General features: G+C 42.6%; 1 protein-coding gene across 2 annotated transcripts in view; it reads left to right on the top strand.

Annotated features, from left to right (window-relative positions):
- abca12 (ATP-binding cassette, sub-family A (ABC1), member 12) overlaps window positions 1-26,708 on the top strand; it is a 94,591-nt gene extending 67,883 nt beyond the window's left edge. For both annotated transcript variants that reach the window (XM_052493568.1, XM_052493569.1), the window contains exons 64-82: window positions 1,647-1,736; window positions 3,506-3,599; window positions 3,729-3,856; window positions 4,367-4,454; window positions 5,264-5,372; window positions 6,703-6,757; window positions 9,395-9,572; window positions 9,917-10,032; window positions 12,538-12,697; window positions 13,002-13,255; window positions 13,689-13,893; window positions 14,094-14,203; window positions 15,757-15,907; window positions 18,942-19,076; window positions 19,736-19,839; window positions 20,523-20,615; window positions 24,119-24,224; window positions 24,635-24,772; window positions 25,222-26,708. In XM_052493568.1, coding sequence (XP_052349528.1) covers window positions 1,647-1,736; window positions 3,506-3,599; window positions 3,729-3,856; window positions 4,367-4,454; window positions 5,264-5,372; window positions 6,703-6,757; window positions 9,395-9,572; window positions 9,917-10,032; window positions 12,538-12,697; window positions 13,002-13,255; window positions 13,689-13,893; window positions 14,094-14,203; window positions 15,757-15,907; window positions 18,942-19,076; window positions 19,736-19,839; window positions 20,523-20,615; window positions 24,119-24,224; window positions 24,635-24,772; window positions 25,222-25,338 — 2,431 coding nt within the window. In that variant the 3' untranslated portion in view covers window positions 25,339-26,708. The remainder of the gene's footprint in view (window positions 1-1,646; window positions 1,737-3,505; window positions 3,600-3,728; window positions 3,857-4,366; window positions 4,455-5,263; window positions 5,373-6,702; window positions 6,758-9,394; window positions 9,573-9,916; window positions 10,033-12,537; window positions 12,698-13,001; window positions 13,256-13,688; window positions 13,894-14,093; window positions 14,204-15,756; window positions 15,908-18,941; window positions 19,077-19,735; window positions 19,840-20,522; window positions 20,616-24,118; window positions 24,225-24,634; window positions 24,773-25,221) is intronic.
- The last annotated feature ends 482 nt before the right edge of the window (window positions 26,709-27,190 follow it).

Genomic DNA, 27,190 nt, shown 5'->3' with positions numbered 1-27,190 from the left:
GACAATAAACAATACCCCACACAGACATGGAGGGAACAGAGGGCTAAATACACATAGTAATCATGAGGAGATACTAACCAGGTGTGTGGAAAACAAGACAAAACAAACGGAAAAATGAAAGGTGGAGCGGCGATGGCTAGAAGAACGGTGACGTCGACCGCTGAACACCGCCCGAACTGGGAGAGGGACCAACATCGACAGAAGTCGTGACATTTCCTCCATATTTTCTTCATGCAAATGACTGGGATTTGGGCTTGTTCCCAGGAGAGCAGTATATCCTTCTTATCGGACTCTTTAAGGGAAAAGCTTCTTCCAGTTTGTGGTGAGTAATCGTTGTTCTGATATCCAGAAGTTATTTTCGGTCATAAGTGACGGTAGCAGCAACATTATGTACAAAATAAGGTTAAAAATACGTTTCAAACAATGCGAAAAAATATTAAGAAATAGCACAATTGGTCAGGAGCATGTAAAATGTCAGCCATCCTCTTCAAGCACCATCTTTCACAAAATAGCTGTGCAATGACGCTCCCCATCCAACCTGACAGTGCTTGAGAGGATCTGCCGAGAAGAATGGGACAAACTCCCCAAATACAGGTGTGCTTAGCGTGTAGCGTTATGCCCAAAAAGACTCGAGGCTGTATTCACTGCATCTCCAACAAAGTACTGAGTAAAGGATCTGAATACTTCTGTAAATGTAATATTTCAGTTTTTATTTTAATTTTAAATGTGCAAAAAAAATAAAAAATAAAAGTTTTTTTGCTTTGTCATTATGGGTTATTGTTTATAAATTGATGAGAGAATAAAAAATAAGTTCATTTTTAGAAAAGGTATGTAATGTAACAAAATGTGGAACAAGTGAAGGGGTCTGAAAACTTTCAGAATGCACTGTACAGTCCCAGATCAGTCCCGTCCTGTCACTGTTTGTCTATTGCTGTGCCATCTTTCTCATTTTCAAGTTGTAAGTTAGTTTTTTTGGGTAAGAGAGTAGACGTTTCTTGAAGGGTGACTCAGATAAATGGTAGAGGGGGGAGGCAGTGAGAGGTAGAGAGAGCGAGTGAGATTTAGAGATAGAGGGAGTGGGATGTTGAGAGAGAGATTATTATGATGATGTGATCTGAGGTGTGAGATGAAAGTATAGAGAGAAGGAAGGAGAGAGTCGAAGTGACGAAGTCTTGATTGTGAAGAGCAGTTCTTTGATCTGAGGGAAGGTAGAGAGGAGAGGAGAGATGGAGAGAGATAGAAAGGAGAGGATACGCTGAGGTAGAAACACATCAAACACTGTGTGCCCTCTGTCCTTGGTTGATGGTTAAATGAGATTGAATTAGCCTTTTTTGATGTTGGGCTCATATTACCTTCCAAACCACTGTCCTAATTGGATCATTTACTAATACTGTACTGAAGGATTTGCTCAAAATCCCTTGAAAGTAGAGCCTGGTCCCAGATCTGTTTGTGCTGTATAACCAACTGTCATGGTCAGTGACATGCCAAATTTCAAAAACATGGAATGACAATGATCATAGGACTTGGCAAACTAGACAGCACAAACAGATCTGGGACCAGGCTAACAAGAAAGTATTAGACGAGACATAATGTTGCGTTCTGTTATAAGTTTGTCCTGAAACTTTTTGTTTTTATGTCGTCAACAGCAACCAGAATCCAAACTCCAGCAACCTGGTCAACTCTATGATGTCATTCCCTGGGATTGATAATGGGTGTCTGAACAGCCCTGATAAACCGTATGTACCTGACCAACTTCTACATAATCACTGTGTTGAAGATAGATCTCTTACTTGTCTGGATACTTTCTCTCCGCCACTCTTACTTTGTCTATATCTAGCACTTCCGAATTCTCTTCTTACCCTATTTTCCTTCATATGCCATTGTCAATCTATTCCCTTTTAGTATCTGTCTTTGTTCCACTTCTCCCGCTCCCCACTATCCTCTCGCCATACTCTGTACTCTTCAGCATTACTACATGGTGCATGTCTCTAAACGCCTGGAGCAGTTCTGCTTTGCCGTCTGTGTGTATGAATGTGTGCGTGTATTTGGACATGCTCGAGTGTGTGGGTTAGTGGGGGTCAGTGCCGTTTAAGATGAGGGAGGAGGTTTTTCTTTTTTCATGAGCATGGCCTTATTTCTATTACAGCATATTGGATGACTGTCATTCATATTCCATTCACCCAGCTCAATATAACATCGATAGGTTTAGGCTGCTACGTGATACTCTAATTACCCCTATACTCATCATGAGGTTGCTACAACCTAGCCAATGAATGAAAGTTTACAACGTAGGTGTACACAAGTCGAGATAAAAATTTGAGGTGACAGACAGTGACACATGGACAGACATTCAATACTGCCTTGCACACTCTTGCCTGCATCTAGTTGATATAGGTTGTAATCATTAGTCCAGCTAGCTAGCTGTAGCTTAAGCTTTCAGTACGAGAGTCATTCTCCGAGTCTCTTTGATTGGATGGACAACATGTCAGTTCATGCTGCAAGAGCTCTGATAGGTTGGAGGACCTCCACTGGAAATGGTCATAATTACTGTGTACGTCTATGGAAAGGGGTGAGAACCATGAGCCTCCAAGGTTTTGTACTGAAGTCAATGAACCTAGAGGAGAATGAAAGCTAGCTGTCCTCTGGCTACACCACGGTGCTACCCTACAGAGTGCTGTGAGGCTACTGTAGACCTTCATTGCAAAACAGTGTGTTTTAATCAATTATTTGGTGACGTGATTATATTTAGTATAGTTTCATCTAAAAATGAAAACTTTTTAAATGTTTTTTAAAAGATTATGAAATTCACTGAGGAGGGTGGTCGTCCCCTTCTTCCTCTGGGGAGCCTCCACTGATGTGTGGGTGCGTGTGTGTCTGAACGTGTGTGTGTTTGAGGAATCATTGGTATTCCATAAACACTCTGTGTTTATAGGATAGATTTCCCCTCGCAGGCACTCAAATCAATGTTGGCACTCATGAACCAGACCTCAGAGGCACTATAAAATTGTCGGCCAAAAAAAAGAAGACATTTAGCTAGACTTGCAGCTAGGCAGCAGGGTGTGTGTGTGTGTGTGTGTGTGTGTGTGTGTGTGTGTGTGTGTGTGTGTGTGTGTGTGTGTGTGTGTGTGTGTGTGTGTGTGTGTGTGTGTGTGTGTGTGTGTGTGTGTGTGAGAGAGAGAGATAGAGATGCCCTGTGGACAATCACTGGAGAGTGCTGAGTGCCATGGCACTTCCTGACTACTGATTATATCTCTCCACCACTCTGTGATGTCATGCCTGTTTATACCTCGAGAATAAATGCTGATTTACTGTCCATATGAATTGAACACTGGTATTGGTGTGTTACTGTGGTGGTGTTTATGCATGTGTGTGAGTGTATGTACAAGTGTAAATGGAGTGGGTTAGCTAGTGTCATCGTGAATCAGTACATGTATGCATTGTAGGCATCTTACCATTTAAAACGGGCCTGTGGTTTACCTTGTGAATGTCTTTTGTCTTTTTGAAGGGTCTGCACCAGAAGCACCAAGTCTGCCAGCTGGGAAACGAGAGGAAACAGTTCAGTGCCGTTTGAGTCCTGCAAATGCAACAAATATCAACAGGTGGGTTAGAGTTCATTAAAGGACATACCAGTAAAAATCAGCAGATGTTCTGTGTGTGTGTGTGTGTCTGCCAGCCTGCGTGTGTGTATCCTACACCCACTCTACTCTCCTTTCTGCTCCTCCAACCAGGTGTGTCAGTATAACCAATACCAGCCTCCCCATAAGATGAACCCCTCCTCCCAGATCGTCTATAACCTGACTGGCATCACGGTTGAAAACTATCTCCTGGCTACAGCCAACAACTACATCAGGAACAGGTAAGCAGTATGTTTCAATGCAACCTGCATACACTAATGTGTCTGTTTCTATGGTGTATATCCCTCTCTCTCTATCATAACAAATCATAGGAAAAAACTGTTTTCAATTACATGAAATGTAAAGGATCACTGGCTGGATAGTAAATGAATGGAGCTGTGATATCCTGAACTATGCATCTTCTTCTAGCTCAGTTCTGCTCAGTTCACTTTATTGGTCTCATTCAGGAATGAGTCTCATGCCTTGATCATGGAGTTAAAAAGACAGTAACATTGGGTAATGACTTATTTCTAATGAATAACCGATACCTATATGAACAATTCATCATAGGTACGGAGGCTATGATTTCTCTCTCCCCCCACTGTCCTCTTTCCATATTCTTTATTATCTGGCTTTACTAAATGGTGCATGTATCTAAACGCGTGGTGTAGCTCTGCCATGTATGTGTGTGTGCAAACATGTACAATATGTAAATAATAATCGATTATATATATATGAACAAATCATCATAGATATGGTGGCTTTGATTTCGGGGAGCCACTCCCAACTAGTCTCCAGATGGACCTCTTGGAGGTGCCCGCAAACCGAACCCTCTCCAAGGTAACTCTATATATATATATATATAAACACTGAATATGTATGAATATATATGTTTATGGGTTACTATAGTGTAACTACCCTTCTGTACCTATATCAGTCTCCTGCTGTTATGTACAGAATATAAACCCTGTCCTTACCCCACCAAGAAAACAACCCTCTTAACTGCTCTTCTGTCCTAGTATATCTCTTGTTGGTTGCCTGTTCCCAGATCTGTTTGTGCTGTCTTGCTTGGCTTGATAATAACTGTAGCAGTTGGCTATACAGCACATACAGATCTAGGACCAGGCTATCTTGTTGTGATGTATAGTGGTTAAATTAGCCATGATTTCCTAATTGGAGCCGTTATGATACAGAAGCACTAAGCACTGTACCAAGATGGAACGGGATTATTACACCATCAATGTCGTCGTTAACATTGTTAATCGCAGCTACTCGCATCAATTATGGTTTGTCTGAATCTGAAATGGCCCCTGAGGGATAATGATGCTAGCGATTTAGACTTAGACACCTTCTCAAGATAAGTGTATTATTAGAGATAAGAGAATTAGAAGTAGAAATGTTGAGAAGCATGTGCTGCAATCCCGAGATATTCATGAATGTGTGTCTTCAAACTTTAAGTTTTACTTGAACTTGAACTTTTGTGTGTGTGTGTGTGTGTGTGTGTGTGTGTGTGTGTGTGTGTGTGTGTGTGTGTGTGTGTGTGTGTGTGTGTGTGTGTGTGTGTGTGTGTGTGTGTGTGTGTGTGTGTGTGTGTGTGTGTGTGTGTGTGTGTGCATGTGCGCATGTGTGTGTGTTTTCTTGTCTTCTAGGTCTGGTACAACCCTGAGGGTCACCATACCATGCCTGCATACCTAAACAGCCTCAACAACTTCATCCTACGTACCAACCTTCCAGCCGGCAAGGACCCACAGAATTATGGTGAGCAGCGCAAGAAGCCTATTTTTGTGAAAGAAAACAACAGCAGCTTTATCTCTAAAGACACCAGGAGCCTGTTTCACGCGCCGCTAATTCATCAAATCAGAGCTTGGAAATGCACCTTGAATAATTGTGATGCACCAGCTCTAGGGATAGCATAACAATTGTAATTTGATAAACAGTATTAAAAACTTGGTGTGTTGAAGCGAGCTTCTCAGGCGGTTCACAATGTTCAGCCACACTACCTGGAATCACTTTCACTTTCAAATCCAATTGTATGTATCAGAGCCAAGTTCTAAAACCGAGCTAATCTGCTGAAAGGGATTTAGGCACACACACACACACACACACACACACACACACACACACACACACACACACACACACACACACACACACACACACACACACACACACACACACACACACACACACACACACACACACACACACACACACACACACACACATCCAGGCTGTATCACAACCGGCTGTGATTGAGAGTCCCATAGGGCGGCGCTCAATTGGCCCAGCATCGTTCCGGTTTGGTCGGTGTAGGCCGTCATTGTAAATAAGAATTTGTTCTTAACTGACTTGCCTAGTTATATAAAGATGAAATAAAAAATACAAATTATAATAATAAAACACACACACACCCTCTGAAAATAGTTTTCAGAGAGACCCCTTTTGGATTCTATAGGCTGAAAGGCTCAATTTGGCACCCTTTTCCAGAAGTATGCATTTGCACACTTACTGCCATAGATTTAAAATTGTGGATTGTGTAAACGTTGAATGAAGGGTTTCCGCCATTGTTAAATCCATGCACGAAAGTGTTCACAGTTGGGTCATAGAAAGGTCAGTTCCATTGTTTAGAGCCAGGGGGCAGTAGTGTGTTCTCCTCAGTCTACAATCACTATGCAGGCTGAATACCAATCAGGGAGTGTTGAGAGGTGTACTCAGGGACTGAGGCAGGCAGACTGGCGTTTCAACCCTATTTCAGCACCACCTGAAAATATACTGTCTGCCCAGTCAATAAGCGAGCCGAGGGGAGGGTAGAGGAGGAGGGGAGGAAGGAATGCAATCATTCAAATGTAATCTGTAGACTCACACAGGCCAAGGAGGAGGAAGGAGAGGGAGGAGAGGAGGAAGGAAGAGGGAGGAGAGGAAGGAGGAGGAAGGAGAGGGATGAGAGGGAGGAGAAATCTAGGGATTGTGTCTAGCGCTACTCTGGCTGACTCATTTGTTTTATCCTTGGTTCAGTATATCTGTGCAGTGACATGGTTTTATCTTATGAATGTGGCTAAATTGATTGTCTGTTTTTGTGTCTATACAGCCATCTCTGTGTCCAGTCATCCCTATCCTGGTGAAGTACAAGAAGAAGATGCCATGTAAGGACACAGTACACACACTCTCTTGTCTTCTTCTCTCTCTTTCTCTCTCTTTCTGGCTCTTGGTTCACTCTACAAAGTATGCTGCTTTTCGCTAAATGGAGTTACCATGCCTTTCATTGGTCCTCGTGAGATTGTTTAAATTTTTTTGGTTGGCGAGCCTGATGATCCAGTGTCTGCCTGACATACCTAAATATACTTCAATGTTTATTACTATCATTAACCTGTGTGTCACGGTCGTCGTAGTGAGAAGACCAAGGCGCAGCGTGAATTGAATACATGATATATTTTAATGAAGACGGACACTAAACAAACGTGACACTATACTACAAATGTGCAGACACAGGCAACTAGACATAGACAATAACCCACGAAATACCCCAAGAAGATGGCTGCTTAAATATGTTTCCCAATCAGAGACAACGATAAACACCTGCCTCTAATTGAGGACCAATCTAGGCAACCATAGACATATAAAACACCTAGATGGTAAACAACCCCTTAAACCTACAAAACCCATAGACAGTACAAACACACCTACATCAACCATGTCACACCCTGACCTAACCAAAACAATAAAGAAAACAAAGAATACTCAGGTCAGGGCGTGACACTGTGTTGATATCTCCAAAAGGAAACCAGTCTAGTGCTAGACTGAGATAACAAGGATTATATGGAGACTAACCCTGACATTTAAATTAAAGTCCTAATGTAATCTGACTTGCTGTATTTACCCATATCTGATTTGATGAATGGATTTTTCCTGAGCTGGCATTATTGATCAGGGACAGTCAGCAGGCCCAATATAATGTGTATGTGTGCAAAATGGCACCCTATTCCCTATATAGTACAATACTTTTGAAAAGGGTCCATAGGGCTCTGGTCAAAAATATTGCACTTTGTATGGAATAGGGTGCAATTTGGGACTATGTGTATTTACTATTTAGGGTGGTGCAGAGTTTGATTAATTCACAGAGCTTCCCACTTCTCCGACCGTGGCTGTTTTTAACACTGACTGCAGGCTATTTTAGGGACCTGGGATTGCTCTTCTCAGTCGTTGGCTATGCATCGCGACAGTATTCTCCCACCCACAACCTGGGGTAGCTCTGTTTTTTTCAGACTAAGAGGACTTGACAGAGCAGAGGACAGAACCCTGCTTTCAGACAGATGTTCCCCAATACTTTCATCATCATTATCAAAGATCTCTTGAGGTTTTTTGACCTCTTAACGTTTGCTCTTCCATCAGATGAAAAATCACAATCAATAGCTGATATTTGTTGTCTACAGTAACTAATTGACCTAATTGACTAGGCTATACAGTGTGGCAGTCCCCCCGACTAAACACACACACACACACACACACACACACACACACACACACACACACACACACACACACACACACACACACACACACACACACACACACACACACACACACACACTGGTCCAACTTTAGCCCAAAGCCTGTCATTTTGTTCTGAGGGAGAAGGTCACTGCTTTGATCAAGGGTTTCCCTTAAGACATTCATTAGTATCAAAGATCTGTTGAGTTGAGTCTCAACTGCTGTATTTCTTTTAACTTAAATCTGAACTTTTCCTTCAGATGACAAATCAAAAATCACTAGCTAAAATTTGTGGTGTCTAATATCATTTTTGGCCTAACTCGTGTTTAAGATGACCCCAAATGATGTCTCGTCCTGACTATGGTGTTCATGCATCTGCCTTAGTGGGGTTCGGGATGGCCTGTTGGTCATACTGATAATAAGACTGTCTTTGCTTCTGGTTACAGGACACACTACAGCCTGTCTCTTTGTTCCTCTGCCAGTGATTGTCTTTCATTTTCCAGCTATCCTCGTCCAACATATTCTCTTTGTCCATGGTCCTCTGTCTGTGGTCCTCCTGCCTCCTGCAGCCTAGCCAAAATGAAATGAAGAGGGAGGCAGAACACCAATCATGTAGGGTAGCTCGATCAAAAACAAAAGAATTAAAGGGGAGGCATGAATCTAGCTGAGTGAATTTGAATGGGGAGGCATCAAAGACAACGACACAGTAGGTAATATCTTAAAGAGCTCCAGCCAGTTGCTATGAATCTGACAACCATGACGCTTCTCAACAATGCCTCTTAAAATATCTTTATCACATAGACGTCTCAATAGCAGGAAGCAGCTGGTTCGACTCATAAATTGTAGGAGAGCTCTGGCAGGTGGTGTTGGTAAAACAGTCATTCCTTCTTTGTGGCTATTATCTTGTCACTGCTGGAGTTGGAACATCTCTCTTCACGAGAGACCCATTTATTATTAATGAAATCTTGTTTGTTGTGAGTTTCTCCAATGAACCCTTCAAATGAATTACTGGCTCAGCTGGCATGGAAACCTACTAACAATGTTTTCAGGCCTGTAAAATAAGCACAGGACAGTTCATATGAGGACTAATTAACATATGACACTTGGCTCTGGTGATCAATCAATCAATCAAATGCATTTATAAAGCCCTTTTTACATCAGCAGTTCTCCATCCTCTTCTGGCTATAAAAGGACACTTGGCTGTGTGATCCCCCAGCTTAGTGACCTCTCTCTCTCTTTTTCTCTTCTCTTTCTCTCTTTCTCTCCCTCTCCCCCTCTCTCCATCTCCCCAGAGTGCAAGGTCTGGTCCATATCCTGGTGGCTATGTGTGCCCTGACTGGCTACTCCATTATGACTGCTAGCTTCGCGATCTACGAGGTCCAGGAACACCACAGCGGCTCCAAGACACTGCAGCACATCTCTGGGATAGGAGAACCCTTCTACTGGGCTATCAACTTCTTCTACGACATGGTAGGACTATGTCAACACCATGCACGGTTAACTGATACAATATATTTCCACTAGCATTGCTGCATTGTCCAAAAATGCTAGCCAGGAGATTCTTAATGTTGCTCATCCTGCACTTCCTTCATACAGTCAATGACGGCATTACGGCCCACACCTTTTCTTTATTTGTTTTGGGATTGTAGACTACAAGAATATGATGTTTAGCTGTTAAATGAATATGACTGGTATGAACTTGATTGATTTCCACTATTGAAAGAGGCAGTTGCCAGTGATTCTACAGTTTGATGTATGTGATGTATTTAAGCGACCAGTGTACTACGGTGTGTTAAGCGTTCCTGTTTCTCCAGGCCTTATACATGGTCCCAGTCGCTCTCTCAATTGCCATGATGGCAGCCTTTCAGCTCCCAGCCTTTACTGACAGGCAGAACCTTGCTGCTGTGAGTCTGCTGCTGGTCATGTTTGGGTAAGTACACACGTACACACACACACACACACACACACACACACACACACACACACACACACACACACACACACACACACACACACACACACACACACACACACACACACACACACACACACACACACACACACACACACACACAGATAGACGGACAAACACATGCAGACACACACGCACACACTTTGGGTGAATGGGTATCACCATAGTGACTGCACACACAGTACAGGTTCCCTTATCCATGTCAGAGATGAAGGATCTCAGTTGCTGGAAGATCACACCTTCCTTTCCTTGAGTACCATATACACAGTAGCTCCCCAGTACTATCAACTAAAGCAGGTGGGGAGGTTTCATCAAAGGATGAAACCATTTCTTGTCACTAAGTGATGGGTGGCTGCTTGCTACTGAACATGTCTTCTTAAGACCCCAGTCTATTTCACGCAAGGTAGAATGTGAAGCAGAATTCCATCAATTCAGAGCCTACTTCAGTGTGATTCCTCTTTCACAGCAGCCTGTCTGTCTGCCGGTCTGTCTGCTTATACAGTGGGGAGAACAAGTATTTGATACACTGCCGATTTTGCAGGTTTTCCTACTTACAAAGCATGTAGAGGTCTGTAATCCAGTAATCCAGAAAATCACATTGTATGATATTTAAGTAATTCATTTGCATTTTATTGCATGACATAAGTATTTGATCACCTACCAACCAGTAAGAATTCCGGCTCTCACAGACCTGTTAGTTTTTCTTTAAGAAGCCCTCCTGTTCTCCACTCATTACCTGTATTAACTGCACCTGTTTAAACTCATTACCTGTATAAAAGACACCTGTCCACACACTCAATAAAACAGACTCCAACCTCTCCACAATGGCCAAGACCATAGAGCTGTGTAAGGACATCAGGGTTAAAATTGTAGACCTGCACAAGGCTGGGATGGGCTACAGGACAATAGGCAAGCAGCTTGGTGAGAAGGCAACAACTTGTGGCGCAATTATTAGAAAATGGAAGAAGCTCAAGATGACGGTCAATCACCCTCGGTCTGGGGCTCCATGCAAGATCTCACCTCGTGGGGCATCAAGAGGAGGAAGGTGAGGGATCAACCCAGAACTACACGGCAGGACCTGGTCAATGAGGAGGAATGGGAGAAGGTCATGTGGTCTGATGAGACAAAAATAGAGCTTTTTGGTCTAAACTCCACTCACCGTGTTTGGAGGAAGAAGGATGAGTACAACCCCAAGAACACCATCCCAACCAATAGAAAATCTTTAGTGGGAGCTGAAAGTCCGTATTTCCCAGCGACAGCCCCGAAACGTGAAGGATCTGGAGAAGGTCTGTATGGAGGAGTGGGCCAAAATCCCTGCTGCAGTGTGTGCAAACCTGTTCAAGAACTACAGGAAACGTATGGTATCTGTAATTGCAAACAACGGTTTCTGTACCAAATATTAAGTTCTGCTTTTCTGATTTATCAAATACTTATGTCATGCAAATTAATTACTTAAAAATCATACAATGTGATTTTCTGGATTTTTGTTTTAGATTTCATCTCTCACAGTTGAAGTGTACCTATGATAAAAATTACAGACCTCTACATGCTTTGTAAGTAGGAAAACCTGCAAAATCGGCAGTGTATCAAATACTTGTTCTCCCCACTGTCCATACTCTGGACTGGTTTCTCTGCTTCTGTGTGGCAGCTTGGCTTGGAGCAGATGGTCTCTCCTATTTAGTCAGTCTGACTGCCCCACAGCCTCCTCCTCCACCCTCTCATCTCTCTCACTCACTCCCCCCTCTATTTCTCTCTCCCCCTCTCCTCTCTTCCACTCACTTCCCTCTGCACACACTCTCCCTTGACCCAGGCACCCCAATCAAAAGAAAAAGGCAGATCATTTAGAGTAAGAGAGAGGATAGGGCCTCACCATGGGGGAATATATAAAGGAACTCATTTATCTTCTTCTCTTTTAGCTTTTGTGGTTTAAGTGTTTACTCTCCTTGAAAATGGAGTTAAAGTTTCTTTGATTTTTTTCTTTATTTTTCAAAGTTCTCTGGCTTGGTCTCTTGTTTCATATAGTCATTCCACCGAGTCAATTACAATGAGATTAAGCAAATCATGCATTCATCATCAGTTGCAAGTGAATCTCAGAACCCAGAAAATAAAAATGTACGTGCGCTAGCTCCATTCCATCTAGTTGTGGGGGCAAAAGAGTTGAAGTCTGAGCTAGTGGAAACATCAGATTCAGCTGCTCCCCACTACAGAACCACCCACATGTTCTGGTAAAAATCCCTGCCTTCACATCAAGCACCACCTCCACAGAGTCTTTCACGAGAGATTAGTTGAAAGTGAAAGGCTGAAAGTTGTAATCATATCATAACCCAGAACCAAATATCACATGTGCTAGCTTGCTGTTTAACAGTCTGTCATTAGAGAGACTGAATGTCTCATGCATTGAACATTAAACAACATGTTATAATGTAAAGACTGACAAGTGTCATGTTGTCATCTGGTTTTCAGGTTTGCCACATTCCCGTGGATGTACCTGCTGTCAGGGGTCTTTAAGGATGCAGAGATGGCCTTCATCAGCTATGTGTGCATCAACCTCTTCATCAGCACCAACACCATCATCTCCACCTCCGTCGTCTTCTTCCTGGGACAGCTCAATGAGAATGATGAAGTGAGCAGCACAATGTAGAGATGACTGAAGGAGACATTTTATAACTGGAGCCATGTTGAAAAGATGTTTTCCTGACAAGATATGTAGTTCAGGCGTTTGTTCTGATTGCCTTTTTATATCGAAGGGGTTTCTGAGTCCATTACTCTTTAGGTTTGATAAAGCATTGGAGGGGTTTTGAACTTCCTGTCAATATTGTTAAATAATTTAACTCGTTCTTTGTTTACCTAGTTGACATCCCATGGACTGAGCACCCCTTCTCTCTCTCTCCCTATCTATTTCTCCTTCTCTTTCTCTCTCTCCACAGAGGATACACGAGGTGTACAGCATCCTGTCCTATGTGTTCCTGATCTTCCCCCAGTTTAGTTTTGGGAACGGCCTGATGGAGCTGGCCAGGGTTGATATGCAGGTTCAGATCCTCAGTGTATATGGAGTGGACGCCTATAAGAACCCCTTCGCCATGGACATGCTGGGCTGGATGTTCGTCTCCCTCTTCCTCCAAGGCTTAATTGGCTTCACCCTGCGTCTGCTGCTCAACAAGTGGCTCATACGTAAAGTCAGGTGAGTCTGCTGTGGTGATAGAGAACTATAGCATATTGGAATGGGCAATGATGATATATGGATGTGGGAGGCATGGTGGACATGTAGGGCTCAATTAAAATGGTCCCAGATCTGTTTTTGCTGTCTTACCAACTCCTATGGCATGGCAACGAACATATGAGTCATTATCAGGCTAGAGGGTCAATTGTGGAAAAGCGTAAATTCCTGGTCCCCATATGTTGCTGAGTTCTTCTGTTACTGTTACCCTCATATGCATCTTTTCTCACATTCTTTCTCCCTCTTCGAGCAAGCCACTTAACCCTAATTTGCTCCAGGGGCACGGTACTATTATGGCTGACCCTGTAAAACATTTAATTGCACCTATCCGTTGTATGTGACAATACAAAAATATGTATTTATCCCTTCCTCATCCCTCCATCCCTCTCCTCCATAGGAACTTGATCTTCCCCAAGAAGGCAGTGCCTCAGACAGGTAGCCAGGACGAGGATGAGGATGTTGTGGCAGAGTGCCAACGTGTGACCAGCGGAGCGGCTGTTACTGACCTGCTGCAGGTCAACCAGCTGACCAAGGTTTACCATCACCTGGCCAAGAAGGTCCAGGCCGTCAAGAGGCTGTCTGTGGGCATTCCTGCTGGGGAGGTAACCTCAGGCTTCATCTGATTCTGCAGCAATCACATACTTTACAAAGTTTATAAGATTTTCCAATAGGTCACTTTAGGCAAGTCCAAGTCTTAAGTTAAGTCTTTGAAGATGAGTCTAAATTAAGTCTCGTTCTGAGTTTGGTACAGCGGCTGTTTTGGTCCTTGACATGAGTGTGGTTGTGTGGTTGTGCTGTGCAGTGCTTTGGTCTACTGGGGGTGAATGGTGCAGGGAAGACCACCACTTTTAAGATGCTGACTGGAGACATCAGCCCTACTGAAGGGACAGCACAGATCAAGGACTGGGATGGGTAAGGCTATGGTGTAATATGTGTCACAATACAGTGCACTCAGAAAGTATTCAGAACGTTTCACTCTTGCCACATTTTGTTACGTTACAGCCTTATTCTAAAATGTATGAAATAATTGTTTTTACTCACCAACCTACACACAATACCCTATAATGACAAAGCAAAAACCTAGCATAGACTTATAGATGACCTGGAGCCAGTGGGTCTGGCATCCTTGAGATGGTTCTACAACTTGACTGGAGTCTACCTGTGGTAAATTCAATTGGTTGGACATGATTTGGAAAGGCACATACTTGTTTATATAAAGTTCCACAGTTGACAGTGCATGTCAGAGCAAAAACCAAGCCATGAGGTCAAAGCAGTTGTCCGTAGAGCTCCGAGATAGGATTGTGTCGAGGCACAGATCTGAGGAAGGGTACCAAAGCATTTCTGCAGCATTGAAGGTCCCCAAGAACACAGTGGCCCCATCACTGTTAAATGGAAGAAGTTTGGAACCACCAAGACTCTTCCTTGACCTGGCCGCCGGCCAAACTGAGCAATTGGGGGAGAAGGGCCTTGGTCAGGGAGGTGACCAAGAACCCTATGGTCACTCTGACAGAGCTCCAGAGTTCCTCTGTGGCGATGGAAGATCCTTCCAGAAGGACAACCATCTCTAAAGCACTCCACCAATCAGGCCTTTACGGTAGAGTGGCCAGACGGAAGATACTCCTCAATAAAAGGCATATGACAGCCCTTTTGGAGTTTGCCAAAGGGCACCTAAAGGACTCTCAGACCATGAGAAAAAAGATGATCTGGTCTGATGAAACCAAGATGGAACTACTTGGCCTGAATACCAAGTGTCACATATGGAGGAAACCTGGCACCATCCCAATGGTGAAGCATGGTAGTGGCAGCTTCATGCTGTGGGGATGTTTTTCAGAGGCAGGGACTGGAAGACTAGTCAGGATCGAAGGAAAAATTAACGGAGAAAAGTACAGAGAGATCCTTGATGAAAACCTGCTCCAGAGCGCTCAGGACCTCATACTGAGGTGAAGTTTCACCTTCCAACAGGACAATGACCCTAAGCACACAGCCAAGACAGCGCAGGAGTGGCTTCGGGACAAGTCTCTGAATGTCCTTGAGTGGCCCAGCCAGAGCCCGGACTTGAACCTGAATGAACATCTCTAGAGAGACCTGGAAATAGCTGTGCAGCGATGTGCCCCATCTAACCTGACAGAGCTTGAGAGGATCTGCAGAGAAGAATTGGAGAAACTTCCCTAATACAGGTGTGCCAAGCTTGTCGCATCATACCCAAGAAGACACAAGGCTGTAATCGCTACTGAATACTTTCCTGAATGCACTGTATTTTACAAATATCCATTCATTAATGGATTTGAGCACATGATCCATTTGATTATCCCCTGCAATTATGCTCTTGTGAGATAATTTTTTAAAAAGTGAAGTATACTTTTTTCATGTCGCCTGCCTGTATTATTCAGAACCATATCCTGAGAGCATAGGAACCTTTTAACCTCTTACACTCTTTAAATCTCTATCTGCGTACGTGCTTTCAGGAGGATGGTTGACATCATTGACTGCCGTAACGAGGGCATCAACATCGGCTACTGTCCCCAAGTGGACGCTCTGGATGACCTGCTGACAGGGGAGGAGCACATGTACTTCTATGCCCGCATCCGAGGCATCTCCAAGAGCGAGATAGACCGGGTAAGACCTCCCACAGTCCATAGAGGACTGTTTTCTTTGTGACCATGTAGAGGGTGGATTATGTCACCTAGGATCTGGTTAACTGTGTTTCTCCCCATTGAGATATGGCCCTCCCTTACACCCACAACAATACACTTATCTTTCACCAAAGCACAGAGAACCATTGCAGAACAACGTTAAAATCTGAAAATAAAAGATCCATATCTAGCTTGGTACTGTACTCCTTTCTTCTTTGCTTTACATCAAAGCACGGAGAGCAACATCAACAGAAGAACTTCAGAATCTGAAAATAAAATATTGAAATCTAGCTAGGTACTGAGGTACTCCTTCCTAATTTGCTCTCATCAAAGCATGGAGAACATCAACATAACAGAATGACAAAATAAAAAAAGTTAAGATTGACATCTAGCTTGACACTGTACTCCTTTTGTCCTTTGCTGTCCATCAAAACACAGAGAACAACATCAACAGATCGACTTTAGAATCAGAAAGGATAAAAGTTCCATCACTAGCTATTGTAGTACTAAATGCTGGCACACTCACTATGAGTAAGACCGAGAAACCTAGTGAAGAACCCTTAAAGATACAGTACACCGGGCTGGTATAAAGTTGAATGTAGTTTAGACAGAGCTGAGCTTGGTTACCTCTGTTTTCCAATTAAGGCAGACTGTAGTGGATGTATCAATGGATCCAGATGGATTTTTCTTCCTAGCAGAGAGATCATGCTATGATGAGAGGATCATGTTTGACAGTTCACCGCAGGCACTGCTCCACTTAATTCATCACTCAGAAAGGTAATCAATCTGTGCATTCATTCTCCAAGGATTATTATGGAGAGTGAGTGTTTCTGATGTTTTCCCTCTCGCTGCAATACTGATGAAGTCTGCACGGAGAACAGTCAAAGATAATGAGATTTTAGATTATTTTTTTTCTATCTGACATGTCACAAGAGGCTACAAGTCACATGTGAGCACATTCAAAGCATTTTCAAAGAAACTGAATCATATTTACAGAGAATAATACATATACATGATGACCCAGATCTGCTTACAAAGGCAGAAAGCTAGCATCCCTTTGACTGTGTGGGTTTTTGAGGATGTCTAGCATCTATCAAGGGCTCTCTCTACCGCCCTCTCTCTCCCCTTCCTCCCCACGCTCTCGCTCGCTTAACCTCCATCTCCTCTCCCCTCCTCCCTCTCCATCCTTTCATTTTGGACACATCAGCCCCATTACACTGATAGGCTCTGACAACCTCAATGATGTCACCAATAGATACAAACAGCCAATCAGACCCAGAAATGATGCGGATGACACGCAATAATGTCCATTATACCAGAGCCTTACAAGGGCTCTGGCCATTACTGCTGTCGTTACCATTCTCTGTTCCGTTCAGGGTGATGACAAAAATGGCTTTAATGTCCACAACAACAGTGGCTGCTAGTCTTAGGTAATTTACACAAATAGGTAGAGGGGGGAGGGAGGGAAAGAGAGAGAGACAACAATGGCTTTAATGACCATAACAACAGTGGTTATAGTCTTAAGATAATTCACAGGGAAAGGTTGGTTTATATATAGCCTCCCTCCTCTGTAATGCTCTTCATCAGACAGTCATAACTTGAGGTAATTAGACCAAGGCCTAATGCCTTAATGGGGTTGTTTCATATTTACATGGTTTAGCCACTATTTATATCGGGGAAACATTATATTATAGCTCGGTTTTAAAGGCCACCTGAAGAGAGAATAAAATAGCACTTTTAAACTAAATGTTAGTACACTTACTGTTAGTACAATCTAGGAGACCGAACATACTTTTGAACTAACTGTTAGATATTTTCTTATCAACGTTTTAGCTAGATAATCATTCAAAATTCACATTTGTTTGATGTGTCTTTATCCATGGAACACATATGTTATAAAGCTGTTTATTATACAATGTTAATCGAAGTATACCTGGGGTGGACCAGAGAGATATTTCAGGACCTAAAGAGTGTGGAGGCGTTCTATATCTTTGCTCAGGACTATTAACCAGGAATACAAAAGACAATCATGTGTAAATGTTGTCGACCTATGGGAAAATAGCTCATGCTTAAGATTGCTGTAAAGGAGCCTTAGTGTAGAATGAATATAAAACAGTTGCATTTAGAGCAGCTCCACTGTCTAGGGTTTTTATGGTGCATGTAATATGGATTATTTTAAATGCAACAAAAAGTATAGTATACTGTTGTTAATGTCTTTGATGCACACATCAATGTGTTGTTGCTCTCAGTCAATGTCAATTGCTTATTTGTCAACTCGAGCTTATAGCTTTTTTGGTTTAAATTGATAAATTGCAAGCAGACTATGTTCTTCCTCAGACTGGTTTAAGCTTGCAAATGTACATAGGTAGAGAAGACAGGTAATATAGCACACAAAACAATCAAACCCACCCTTGATTGCCAAATGCACACAGGTTTTTCTCAATAAAATGTTCAAAAGAATACCACACTGTTAATTGTGACCAATATGGCCAGTATAAACATTATAATAACAAATCAATTGCAGATCAGACTTGCAAAGACTAGGCTGCCTATCATACACCCCCCGATTTTGCACATAAGCATCATTCTCTGACTCGTTGAGCCTTGTATCCCACGTAGCTGAGCCGTCCATGTCCAACCACACTGCTGTGTCATCCATGGCCATGATGTTGCTTTCCTTTATCTTCTTTTGCACAATATTTACAGTACTCACTGAAGTTCACTCCTAAACAATTCATTTAGGCACAGGTTTATTTGAAACATTTATTTGCTGAAATGTGTGCTGATGCTCAGCTTGCAAAAAAGGGACAGGAGGCTATTTGAGATTGCATTTGAAGTTTTACAGTACATAACTGGTCTCTGTTTTTAACCCAAAATCATCTTTAGAAAAATTTAAGTTTCTCACAAAATGGAAATTAAAGTATGTATTCTTCTGTCCTCCATAATAGGTATATACGTAACTGGACTTTTTCTTTTTTTAACCCAAACTGGTTTCTCTTGTCCTTTTTCCCTCCCAGGTGGTCAATTACCTACTGAAGAAGCTGGAGCTGGGGTACCATAGACACACCATCAGTGACAGTTACAGCTGTGGAACCCGTAGGAAGCTCTCCACTGCCCTGGCACTCATAGGACACCCAAATATACTGCTGTTGGTGAGGACATGTACACACACACACACACACACACACACACACACACACACACACACACACACACACACACACACACACACACACACACACACACACACACACACACACACACACACACACACACACACACACACACACACACACACACACACACACACACACACACACACACACACACAAACAGATAAGGCTGCTGGTGAGCTGTCTGAGGACCCATCCAAGAGCAACACCCATTCATCAATCTGTCAAATTAACAGTGTGACATCATCATACCTACTGCTAACACAATGTTGCAGATACTCATCTCATCCCTGTATGGTGTCCATTTTAGGAAAATCTCAGAAATGTGTTTATTACATTTTTTATTCATATTTTTTATTTCAGGGGGTGCTGCAGCACCCTCAGCACCCATATTTCACGTGGCTTAGGCCTCATACTGAAGCAAACATATTGCTGCTGCTCCTCCGGTGAAAGCCTTATCTCAGTCCTATACAGTATATGGTGTCCATATTAGGACATCTTCAGACAGACATCAGTGTCTTACCTCACCTTTACATAAGTCAAGTTTGACCACTACACGGGTCAAGCACCAGGCATTCACTCCTCCCTATTCCATCTCACTTGAACTCACCTCTCTCCTCTTTTCCTCTGTCCCTCAGGACGAGCCTACCTCAGGTATGGACCCTCGCTCCAAACGTCACCTGTGGAAGATCATCTCAGAGGAAGTCAAGGGGAAGTGTGCTGTAGTTCTCACCTCTCACAGGTAAACGTCCCTACCTCTCCAACGCCTCTACAAACGCATTACCTTTTTTTTAAAAGATACTGTAGGCTGTCTTTTACACAACATTTTTTAGAAAGTTTCTTTAATAAAGATAGAGTGATCATAAAATTAGGGAAGGTACTGGGTTTCTGTGAAGCTACGCAGTATACTGTATGAGTTATATAATTAAGCAGTAAGGCCCGAGGGGGTGTGGTATATGGTCAATATACCACAGCAAAGGGCTGTTCTTATGCACGACACAATGCAGAGTTCCTGGATACAACCCTTAGCTGTGGTATATTTGTCATATATCACAAACCCCCGAGGTGAGATATTGCTATTATAAACTGGTTACCATTGTAATTAGAAAAGTAAAAATGCATGTTTTGTCATACCTGTGGTATATGGTCTGATATACCACAGCTTTCAGCCAATCGGCGTTCAGTGTTTGAACCACCCAGTTTCTAATAATAATAATTAATCTCCCATCATAAGGACAACAATGGAAATACGTCTCTGACTTCCATGTCTCATCCTCAATGATTTTATGTGTTTTTTTATGTGTGTTTTAAAATGGTAAACTAAACTCAAATGTGTGTGTGCTTGTTGTAGTATATGTTGTATATTCTGATAGATAATGGTTTATTTTCCCCCTATAACTTCTACTGTGTTTGTGTGTGTTCCAGTATGGAGGAGTGCGAGGCTCTTTGCACCCGTCTGGCCATCATGGTGAAGGGTCAGTTCAGGTGTCTGGGCTCCCTGCAGCACATCAAGAACAGGTCAGTGGCCTCTCATCCTTCCCTCTCCTCCACCTCTCCTTCCTCTCTCATCCGCTCTCAGCTAGTCATTAGTCACCTCTGGTCCTCTGCTGCTCTCCTCCTATTGTTTTCTCACTGATCTGTTGTTCTCTGTACCAGAGCCTATGCTGGGCTGGTTGCAGGTTTTTTTGTGTTGCCTTGCAAACTCCTATAACAGTAATTGTTTGGCATTACAACAGCCAAAGGAGATTTGGGATCCACATATTCCTATTGTTCTCTCTGACTCATCATTTATTCCCTGTATCGTACACCTAGCCTGGGTCCAGATCTGCTTGTGCTGCCCTGCCAACTCATATGATCATTGTTTGGCATGAAAACGGCCATAGGAGTTGGCAAGACAGTGCAAACAGATCTAGGACCAGGCTATTCCCATTGTTCTCTGACTGATCTGATGTTTGTTTCCTGTACTCTAGGCTAGCTTGTTCCCAGATCTGTTTGTGTTGTATAGTCAACTACTGCACAATGACAACTCTAACAGATCTGGGACCAGGCTAACTGTATGCTAGGCTGTAGCTTGTAGACAAATATTAGTGTTGAACCGTGACTATTGGACCTAGGCCTTCGGTGGGGGTAAAAACACATTGTACCAAACTCAAAAATCAAGGAAGTAACAGAAACATAGCATCACTTAATGCACCCAACTGAATCAAACAGGCCTGAGGCTGAGCCACGCTCCGGGATGCTACTCACACAGACAGCCCCAGCATGGATAATACTACTAGCAACAACAACCTAACTGCTTACACAACCTATGGTAGCCTAATGCTATCGCTATCATACTATCACTAAAAGCGACAACAGTGACATATCAAAGAATGTGAGTGTGACAGGCTGGTGATGCTGTAAGGACAGTGACTGTACTTTTTGTTAAAGACATTGCTAAGGCTGATAGAAAGACAGCAGTCACACCATAGCATGATGTTAAAGAATAAGCAGTACATTCACTCAGACATAATAAGCCAGTAGGTCTCAATCATAAAACAAAAACCCAACCATTAGGCTAAGCATTTCCCAATCAAAATGTACAAGTCTTATTTCTCATTGAAAACATTTTTTTCACATTCAGTACACAAAGTAACCAGTTATCTAAAAGAATCATCAAGGAGCCCACACACTCCAACCACAAGCTGTTCACTCCCTTACCACCGGGCAGACGGTATCAGAACATGAGGTCTGATACCAACAGGCTCAGAGACAGTTTTCTGACATCACAAATTCTCATCAGACTAACTGCTCGAATACTCTACTCCTTGAAGTTTGCAGTTGTGTCTAAACACTATTTAGCAATATCTATATATATGTTTTACCCTTTAGTGTATGTACTTTACTGTATTTATAATTTGGATACAGATTTTCAACAGTAAAAGTTCAAAAATCTCTGGAGGACGTCTTTAACTTCTTGTTGAAAGTTCATCTTGAAAAGGGCGAAGCTAACACATTAGCAACAACATCCTCTTCAATAACACCTGCTGCAGCTGCTGCACACTGTCCTACAACAAAAGCTAAACTCAGCAAAAAAAGAAACGTCCCTTTTTCAGGACCCTGTCTTTAAAAGATCATTTGTAAAAATCCAAATAACTTCACAGATCTTCATTGTAAAGGGTTTAAACATGGTTTCCCATGCTTGTTCAATGAACCATAAACAATTAATGAACATGCACCTGTGGAACGGTCGTTAAGACACTAACAGCTTACAGACTGTAGGTAATTAAGGTCACAGTTATGAAAACTTCGGACACTAAAAAGGCCTTTCTACTGACTCTGAAAAACACCAAAAGAAAGATGCCCAGGGTCCCTGCTCATCTGCGTGAATGTGCCTTAGGCATGCTGCAAGGAGGCATGAGGACTGCAGATGTGGCCAGGGCAATAAATTGCAATGTCCATACTGTGAGACGCCGAAGACAGCGCTACAGGGAGACAGGACGGACAGCTGATGATCCTTGCAATGGCACAGGATCGGTACATCCGAACATCACACCTGTGGAACAGGTACAGGATGGCAACATTAACTGCCCGAGTTACACCAGGAACGCACAATCCCTCCATCAGTACTCAGACTGTCCACAATAGGCTGAGAGAGGCTGGACTGAGGGCTTGTAAGGCCTGTTGTAAGGCAGGTCCTCACCAGACATCACCAGTAACAACGTCGCCTATGGGCACAAACCCATCATCACTGGACCAGACAGGACTGGTAAAAGGTGCTCTTCACTGACAAGTCGTGGTTTTGTCTAACCAGGGGTGATGGTCAGATTTGCGTTTATCGTCGAAGGAATGAGCGTTACACCGAGGCCTGTACTCTGGAGTGGGATCGATTTGGATGTGGAGGGTCCGTCATGGTCTGGGGCGGTGTGTCACAGCATCATCAGACTGAACTTGTTGTCATTGCAGGCAATCTCAACGCTGTGTATTACAGGGAAGATATCCTCCTCCGTCATTTGGTACCCTTCCTGCAGGCTCATCCTGACATGACCCTCCAGCATGAGAATGCCACCAGCCATACTGCTCGTTCTGTGCGTGATTTCCTGCAAGGCAGGAATGTCAGTGTTCTGCCATGGCCGGCGAAGAGCCCGGATCTCAATCCCATTGTGCACGTCTGGGACCTATTGGATTGGAGGGTGAGGGCTAGGGCCATTCCCCCCAGAAATGTCCATGAACTTGCAGATGCCTTGGTGGAAGAGTGGTGTAACATCTCACAGCGAACTGGTAAATCTGGTGCAGTCCATGAGGAGGAGATGCACTGCAGTATTTAATGCAGCTTGTGGCCACACCAGATACTGACTGTTACTTTTTATTTTGACCCCCCCTTTGTTCAGGGACACATTATTCCATTTCTGTTAGTCAGGTCTGTGGAAATTGTTCAGTTTATGTCTCAGTTGTTGAATCTTGTTAAGTTTGCTGAAAATAAACGCAGTTGACGGTAGAGGACGTTTCGTTTTTTGCTGAGTTTAGCTATCTAGACCGTGGGAAAACTACTGCTCGCTATTGCGCAGTGACATATTGACCTTTGAGAAGACGGAAGTTTCCATACATTTTTGTAAAAATGTCCCATCCATTAATGTGATTAGTTGATTCCACTGTCACTCCAAAATTCTGCCCTATTACAGTTGTATGGCAGGTTTCTGAGGGCCTAGCCAATGGCTGATTTAACTAATGGCTAATCCCTAGAGACCACCAAAGAAAAATTCTGATTGGATTTTTTTCTCTTCGGTGTTAACCCTTTCCTTTCCAACACAAACTGAAGAGATTAAATCAGAATATAATTTAAAATAGGAATATAGTTAGAATATAATTGAAATATTATTGAAAAGATTAAATAGAAATTAAAAGTAAATGTATATTTTGAAACTACAACAAATATTTTAGAAATCCTTAGGCCTTCTCTGAAGTCGTAGAACAATAGACAATAACTCTGATTGGTAATAAAATAGTCAACATTTCTTCGGGATGATGTGTGTTTCTCTCAGGTTTGGCAGCGGCTTCACGGTGAAGATGTACCTGGTTGTGTCTTCCTGTGACGTGGAGGTCATCACCAATTTCATGCAGTGCCACTTCCCCAGCACGTACCTCAAGGTAAGAGTCTGTTCTGTGGGACTGAATGAATGAACTGTACTGATCCCCAGAGGGGAAATCTGATTTGTGGCAGTATAAAATACATTACTATAAAATTCCCACAAAGCACATTCACACACACTGCAATATAATGGCAAAACGCAGTAACTACGAATTTGGTCAAACATCTTTGATCTGTAGTTACGGTCAGGTATATTATCTGATTAACGTTGTATTTAATTTCCTGACACAAGAACAAGCCAGTTGATCAGAAATGGTTGTCTGTCAAGATAGAAAAATACTTTGAAGTCAGATTTAGCAGTAACAAAAAATGTAGTTCATGCGGTTTTCCTTTGTACTGTAGAACAGCACAGTTTATGACATGTGGCACCTGATTGTTTGAGATGTGCCCTAATGTCTCCTCCTCCCAGGACCAGCACTCTTCCATGGTGGAGTATCATGTGCCTGTGGCACCTGGAGGTGTGGCGGACATCTTTGACCAGCTGGAGTCTAACAAGGCCGCTCTGCAGATCAAGCACTTCTCTGTCAGCCAGACTACCCTGGATGAGGTGAGAGAGAGAGGGATGGTCCGAATGAGGGAGGGAAGGATGGTGGAGGGTGTGGGGTGGAAGGGAGAGAGAGGGAACCGGAGAGAAAGGCAGATGGAGAGAGTGAGTGATGGGGTGTGAGAATGAGAGAAAAAAAGAAAGAGAAACCAAGGGGGGGGAGTCTGTTGGAGGGAGAGAGAGACCTAACAGACTTAAAAGGCCATTATGTCTTCACACTTCAGAAATCAAGGTGCAAAAAGAGGTTTTGAAACCTATTCAGAGTAACTGACAGAGGGTACAACCAACACTCTTAGAAAAACAGGTTCTAAAAGGTTTCTTTGGTTGTCCCCTTTTTGGATCCAGGTAGAATAATTTTGGGTTCCATGTAGAACTCTCTGTGAAAAGTATGTAAAGCAGTCGGAACAACCAACCCAGTCACTGATCCTGTTGAATCATTCATTCCCCTCCAGGTCTTCATCAACTTTGCAATGGGGAAGGTTGGCATTGAGACTATCCCAATCCACAGCGACGAATATTCCGAAGCAGACAGCATCAGCCTCGAATCCATTGCGGCTTCAGAGACATAGCTTTGGCGGCCATCTTGTTCACAATGCATCTGTTTGAAGACGCAAACTGTGAAGGAAGAAGAGCAACATTCGCACTAGATAGAAATGAATAAACTGATCTAAGTTTTAATAATAATGTAAAATGTAAATCAACCTGCAATTCATACCTTATGAAGGATAACTTATGAAGCTACTTTGTTGCCACTTTGGACTGTTAAATTGAACAGGGTGTGTCTCTTTTTGTTTCATCAGGTAATGAGATTCATAGAGATGTGAACATGCTTCTATCATGTTTCTTCACTAGTGTCAAAATCCCAAAAATGTAATGTCCTTCCTTCCTCACTTGTAGGTTATAACCAATGAACAAAAGTGCAATTATCTGTTTACTTGTCATGAACAAAATATATATGAATGGAAATCGTGCCTTAAGATCAAATACATTGTATTGTCATGTTATTACCATTGCAAATCTGAGTACTGTGGTGGAGTCACTGCTCTTTAGCAATAGTTGTAACCTTAGAGAGACAAGCATTCTCCACTTTTATCACTCTGTATTCCATTGGTGAAACTCACATCTTTTGTTGTTTCAATTCTATTGATTTGGCCCATTGGTTAGAATTATATATATATATATATGTTTTAAATGTAGCCTACTACCTAGTATATCTGCAGAGGTTCTCATACTTATGGTGACAATATTATAATCACGGCTATTGAGGTACAAGTCAATACCAAACTTTTTGGCATCCTTAACACTTCCTCTAATGGCATATCTCAATATTTTATTGTTCACTTTCTTCCTAATGCACAGATCCACATGGACATGAATGTACTGAACTTATTTTTTACATTTAATAAAGCTATTATATGATAGCACACACAGTGTTGCTTATTATAACAGTGTGTCATGAAACATTACTTTATCCATTAGGCCCTATCTATTGCATTTCACCATGTGCAAGAAAATGACCCTCCTCCTAAAGATTGTTGTTAGCTACCTTCATCTTCATCATAATTCATTGTCTATTCATGCTATGAATAATAAATTATCTCACGTACAGTGGGGAGAACATGTATTTGATACACTGCCGATTTTGCAGGTTATTAATTACTTAAAAATCATACAATGTGATTTTCTGGATATTTTGTTTTAGATTCCGTCTCTCACAGTTGAAGTGTACCTATGATAAAAAATTACAGACCTCTACATGCTTTGTAAGTAGGAAAACATGCAAAATCGGCAGTGTATCAATTACTTGTTTTCCCCACTGTATATGCTAATATGGCTCAAATCCGTTAGCGAACCAACAACTGTAACAATGTATTTGAGAGACAAGTGCTCATTGTGCAAATGTATTTATGTTTTCAATAAACATTGGAGAGGAAATATGGTTTGCGTGTTGTCAACAATCTAAGCCAGCCTCGTCTGTTTCGCCCCATTGTTGCGCACTTGTCTGTTTTGTGGCTAAACAGCAAACATGTCTACAGGCGTGCATAGGCCTAGCCTACATTTGCTTTCTATGGGGGCAGGTTATGCTGTGTTGCCAACAATTTTTCATTGAGATCCGCAATTGGCTCCTTGACTTGTCACTAGACGTCACATCACCAAATCGCCTTGCTGCAGCACGGCTGCGATCCCCACATAATTTCCCCCCCCTTTTCCCCCTTCACATCCCCTCCCCTTTTGCTTCTCTGCCTGTGTGTGTGCCTCTGCTGTGACTTATGTTATGCAGCTTCTCCCACTTCTCCCACTCTCTTTGCAGCAGAATAGAGTAGGAAAAGTTGCTAAATGCAGGGGCAGACTGGGACAAAAATGAAACCCTGGCATTTCAACCACAGTAGCTCACATCATCATAATTAACAGTAAGGGTTG

The sequence above is a fragment of the Oncorhynchus keta genome, chromosome 34, assembly GCF_023373465.1.
Source record: "Oncorhynchus keta strain PuntledgeMale-10-30-2019 chromosome 34, Oket_V2, whole genome shotgun sequence".
Classification (NCBI taxonomy): domain Eukaryota; kingdom Metazoa; phylum Chordata; class Actinopteri; order Salmoniformes; family Salmonidae; genus Oncorhynchus; species Oncorhynchus keta.
Note: the sequence above shows the minus strand (reverse complement) of the source record. Positions and strands in the feature narration are given on the sequence as shown.